Source organism: Olea europaea, chromosome 16, assembly GCF_002742605.1.
Source record: "Olea europaea var. sylvestris chromosome 16, O_europaea_v1, whole genome shotgun sequence".
In the NCBI taxonomy this organism is placed as follows: Eukaryota; Viridiplantae; Streptophyta; class Magnoliopsida; order Lamiales; family Oleaceae; genus Olea; species Olea europaea.
This window is the reverse complement of record NC_036252.1, coordinates 11,617,115-11,622,396: the sequence shown is the minus strand read 5'-3', so window position 1 is coordinate 11,622,396 and position 5,282 is coordinate 11,617,115. Positions and strand designations below refer to the sequence as shown.

Sequence of the window (5,282 nt, the reverse complement as noted above, 5' to 3'; positions counted from 1 at the left end):
CTGTTATCACCTGTAGATAATAAAAAGCTACTCATTAGAAACCATAAACAAGAAAAAGCATCATCATTATATTTATTGTCAACATTGTGATTGATTATACCACAATCATCGACTTTAATAGGGCTAGCAGTATCACTACTATCAAATTGTGATTGATGTCAAAAATAGGAGCCCAATAATAGAATGACTGATAGGAATGAAGAGTGAATGTGACTCACCTAGATCAAAAAGCAACTTTGAGAAAACATTTATTAACACAAGAAATTTCATTATGACTACATACCAATACACATTCAGAAATCAAACTTGATTAATAAGTATAATACTAAATAAATTATATTTACACAATTTATGACCTTTTTGCTGCTTCCAGGGAAATTTCCTCTTCTTCTCATCTCCACATAGCCTCTTGTCAACTCTTCTGCAGCTTCATCTGATAACTTTGGATGTATATGTTTTCGAGCATAGCTCACATAAGCAGTTAAAATTGGAAGGTCTATAACATCGTGGTCAGAATTCTGCAAGCAGAAGGCAAAATGGGAAGATGAACAAGTGAAATTACAAATTCCTAATTGGAAAAGAGAATTAGAAAGTAAAAATTTAAACCTCAGGATTTTCAAAGTGTAATGCCACAACGTGCTTTGCAAGGCGCCTGTCTGTCTGCTCATCAGCCTTGTCAAGAATTAAATAAATCAAATCAAACCTGGACAAAACAGGCCTTTATGTCAGCAACACTGTTAATCCCAATTAAAAAAAAAAAAACCCCCAATATTTCTCCATATCATCACATTTTTAGACTGTTCAACATTGACACCATTAGTAGGGGTGGCAATGGGACGAGGCTCGGCTCTTATACCCGAGCTCGTGGCTCATTTGTATAATCTAGGGTTGAGCTTGGCTCGTGAGCTCATGATTTTTTTTTTTAAATAGATAAAATATAAACACTCCTCCTTTATTCGGGTTTGGGACCGACTACTAAAATTTTGAATAGGCAGAGTTAAAAATTGAACACGAACAACTTATAACGTATATATTTTTTAAAGAAAATTAAAATATAGAATAATAAATTCTGATTAATATGGTTAAATTAAATATCATTTACCTGACGACATGCAATTTCGATATATTTATCTTGTAGTCGAAAATTAGTGTCCTGTCAATCTTTCACGCACATTAATGCTTCCAAAATATATTCTTTCAATATGCTCCTAACATCGGACAAAACCCTCTTTACTTGCACTAAAAAAAGAATCCGAAACTACAGTGCTAACCGAATGTGTCAGTCAGTCTTTTTGCAATTGCAAAAACTACTTACCATCATTGTTCATAACTTCGCCATAAGTCAATAACCTCTTTGGAACTTTTTTTAATTGTTTTGTTGATAGGCATATTATGATCAAAGTAATCAATTAATTCAACAGACAATGTATTTGAACTTGCCTCCAATGTTTGATATGCAAAAGACAAAGTATTACGAGATGAACCTATTGCATTTGCATCATATCGATACGTGTAAACGTCTTCGAATAAAGTAAATATTTAAGCGTCATCTTCTTCAATATCGGTGGAAAGAATAGGTGTAGAGGATACTCGATTAATATTTATAACCATTTGCTCTATATATAATTCGTATGTTTTACATAAAGTTTGCTCTAAATTTCTATAAGTGGTAAGTGTATTAAAAGTTAAAGCTCTTGAAATTTAATCAATTACATATTTAGTTTCCGATAAATTATATCGGAGGTCTATGATGCATGCTAAAGGAAATAACATGGGTAAATCTTCCCAATATTTTCTGAACTTTAATTTCATAGAATATATAATCACACTTAAATCAGGGTCTTTATATTTATGAAATGTCCTTGTAATTATATAAAGATGTTTAAGCACCATACAACTAGTAGTATAGTAAACTTCAAATAAAATATTTGTAGTGTTATGAAAATTTGTCAAAATTTTTAAGCTAAAAGCCAATCGGATTCATTCAAAATAGTGTCGTCATCGTTTATGATATGCCTATTGTTATAAAACTCCGTTATTAAATGTTCAAAACATTCGCATGACTTTAATAATAAGTGGAGTTTCATCCATGACTTACGTCGCTAACAAATATATTAGGCATTCGTCACCCCAAATTCGGCACAAATTCCCTCAAATGCTTTGTTAGCGATGTAAGCAACAAATTTCCTCAATACTATTTTTAATTAGCGATGTGAGCTCACCCCTCTAGTATACAAACAAGCCACGAGCTCTACTCGGTCTGGCCACAAAAATTAGATGGAGATTAATTGAAGAGCTTATAGCCTCATAATACTATGCTTTCACCCACTAGAGAAACTTTTACCTGGACAACAGTGTAGGAGGAAGGTGTATATTATCAATCACTGACAACCGAGGATTGTATCGTGATCCAATTGGATTTGCACAAGCCAATACTGAAGTTCGAGCATTAAGGGTAGCAATTATCCCTGCCTTTGCAATTGAAACAGTTTGTTGCTCCATTACCTGAAGAAAGAACAATTTTAAATGAGATTAGAACAATCAAAAGATAGTGGCAACTTGATGGCACAAATGTGATGCTGTGGGAACTCATATTTTCTACTTCATATCAGGTAGCGTTATTTCATTAGTTTTCCTGCCTCAGTAGTTTAAAATACAACAAGCAAGAGTTGATTAATGAGAAAAGGAGAAGGATAGATGTTTAGATTTTCACCTCATGTAACATGCTCCTTGCATTATCTGACATTTTGTCAAATTCATCAATGCAGCAGATCCCTCTGTCACTCAGAACCAAGGCCCCACTTTCCAGAACCTACACAAGTTATTTTTCAGTAAGACCGATATTTCCTGAGGTTTCAATGCTATTGAATAAAAAATGAACCCAATATTTTTAAGCTCATACAGTTTCCCCAGTCTCAGGATCTTTGGCAACATATGCAGTCAATCCAACGGCAGAGCTTCCTCGCCCACTGGTGTATATACCACGAGGAGACAGTTTGTGTATGTATTGGAGCAGTTGAGATTTGCTCGTTCCAGGATCACCAACAAGAAGAATGTTGATATCTCCACGGAAGCTAGCCCCAGAAGGCAACTTCAATGCATTTCCACCAAAAAGCTACGTGTGATTCAACCCAACAAGATTTAAAAATTATAATTCAAACAAGCTTGACATATCAAGCTTAAATGTACATGAATCAAACAGAATTTCAATGACTGTAAAAAATTGGCACCTGGCAAAGAAGGCCTTTCTTTACATCATCCAATTCCCATATGTTTGGTGCCAAAGACCTAGTCAGCCTTGAGTATATATCAGGCCGTTTAGATAGCTCCTTTAATAGCTCTACCTGCAATGTTGAACAGGAATCTCAAAAGAATAAAATTGAAAACAAATTTCTTTTGTATTGAAGAAGAAATACGATACAGTACCTTGTCTTCATAGTCAACAGAAGAGTCATTATCATTTCTACTTGCTCCATCTTCAGTTTCCATTTGGTCTTCCACATGCATTCTTGACTTGTCAGTCGTCTTTAAATGAAGACAGTCAATGTAAGTCTGAAAAACAAAAGAAAAACGCATTTCTAATTATCGCACATTATTTTCACCTTGGAGTTACACAAGTCCACGAAACACAACTCTGGCATCATTGGAGAACCTAAAAGGTATCCAAGGAGTAATAGGTGCTTGCCTTGAATATTGACTTTACAGTCCTCTGTGTTTGCCCAATTCTGACAGTCATAGCCCGGTAAATTCCAGTAACCTAAGAGTAAAACTAGCACCTTAGATCAAAATACAACAAAAGAAAAACTACAGATTTTTTGTACATTAAGACAAATATAATTATGCATGGTCTCACCTCAACTCTGTCACCTGGCTTGCCAGCATCCACTAGCTTATCGTGCATCAACAAACTTACCGTATGAGGTGTCCCTCCTTCCGGGATCTCATTTGGTGTTTCTTGAAGTCTAACAATTTGTTTATCAGCAAACCTAATTTTTGAACAAAATCAGCAAATGGAATGTTTTAAGTTGTCAAAAATTACAGGGGAACACGTAGTTTATGAGGAATTGGCTGCACTCAAAAGGAAAACGCCAAAACTTGAACATAAATTTGAACAGACATTTTTCAATTGCACTGATTTTCTGTGGACTTCATATATATAGGTATGAAGTTCTCGACCTGTTGGCATGATCAGCATCTGTGTGGTTTTTTTTTTAACAACTAGCTAACTGCATCTTTGGATTTCCATAGATACACACTCCTGAACTGACTTAGCAAAATTAAATCATTACAGATAGATATAATCGACACTAAGAAGCTATTTCAGCAAACCCAGTGACCAGATTTTGAATCTATCAAGTATCACGATGATTAAGAAAATAGCATCCACATCAACTTACAGATACAAAAGTCGTCATAAATTAGTCAAAAGAAAGCATATGTATCATTTTGGTCAAGCTTCATTCTTCTAACAAATATCTCCACCATAACTATTTAGATGAAGGATCAAAATTAAAATCTAGATAAATTAATGCATTACCTGCACCTATTGTGAACTAGGGTCATAGAGTTTTTCGCAAGACACTCTTGTTTCCCACAAATAGTGGGCTCATTGATTCTTCCTGAATAGGAGGCCAATGTTAACAATTAGAAATTTAATTAGACACACCTAATAAGAATGACATGGGTACTATGAGAAGCAAAAAATCAAAGGGAAAAGTCCATTCTTAATTACCTCTATCAACGACAATTGGGTCAGAGTAGTATCCACACACGAGACATCTAAATACAGCTTCCCTGATCTCAGGAATAATCGAACTGCACCGGATAATCATCCCTTTTATAGACACCATCTTCTCAATATCTGGTCAAAGTAGAACACAGTATAAGACAGAAAATTGGCACACCAGAAAGGGCAAAAGACAGAAAACCTCAAACTAACCAGATGGGTTGAGATTTCTCAGTGAAATTGAGCTCCTGAGGTTGAAAATCCTTGCTTGTATATGCTTCTCGAATAGTGGATTGATTCTACTGACCATATCCATCAAGACAATATCAAAAATGGCTAAAACCTCAAGTGGGTACCTTACCATTTTGGTATAGAGATCGCTATCATAATCGTAAACATCCTGCGCGTCAACATCAAGTGACTCGCCTTCGATTTCAATGACATGGTTAATAGCCTGCATGTATTTCCCTTCGATCTGCTGCGGGTTTTCACGGAAATGCCTCAAAAACCTCAAAATAGCCGCATTCACATCTTGAACACTGATATTAGTGCCCCA

General features: G+C 35.2%; 1 protein-coding gene across 1 annotated transcript; it reads right to left on the bottom strand.

Annotated features, from left to right (window-relative positions):
- Window positions 1–22: 22 nt before the first annotated feature.
- LOC111412103 (DNA replication licensing factor MCM4-like) lies at window positions 23–5,276 on the bottom strand (the record flags this gene model as incomplete). Its single annotated transcript, XM_023042872.1, has 12 exons — window positions 23–518; window positions 607–703; window positions 2,345–2,505; window positions 2,714–2,812; window positions 2,903–3,115; window positions 3,231–3,344; window positions 3,427–3,552; window positions 3,686–3,757; window positions 3,854–3,986; window positions 4,538–4,619; window positions 4,733–4,861; window positions 4,940–5,276. Coding segments are annotated over 12 exons (1,788 nt in total), but the record flags the coding sequence as incomplete, so codon positions are not given.
- Between the last annotated feature and the right edge of the window lie 6 nt (window positions 5,277–5,282).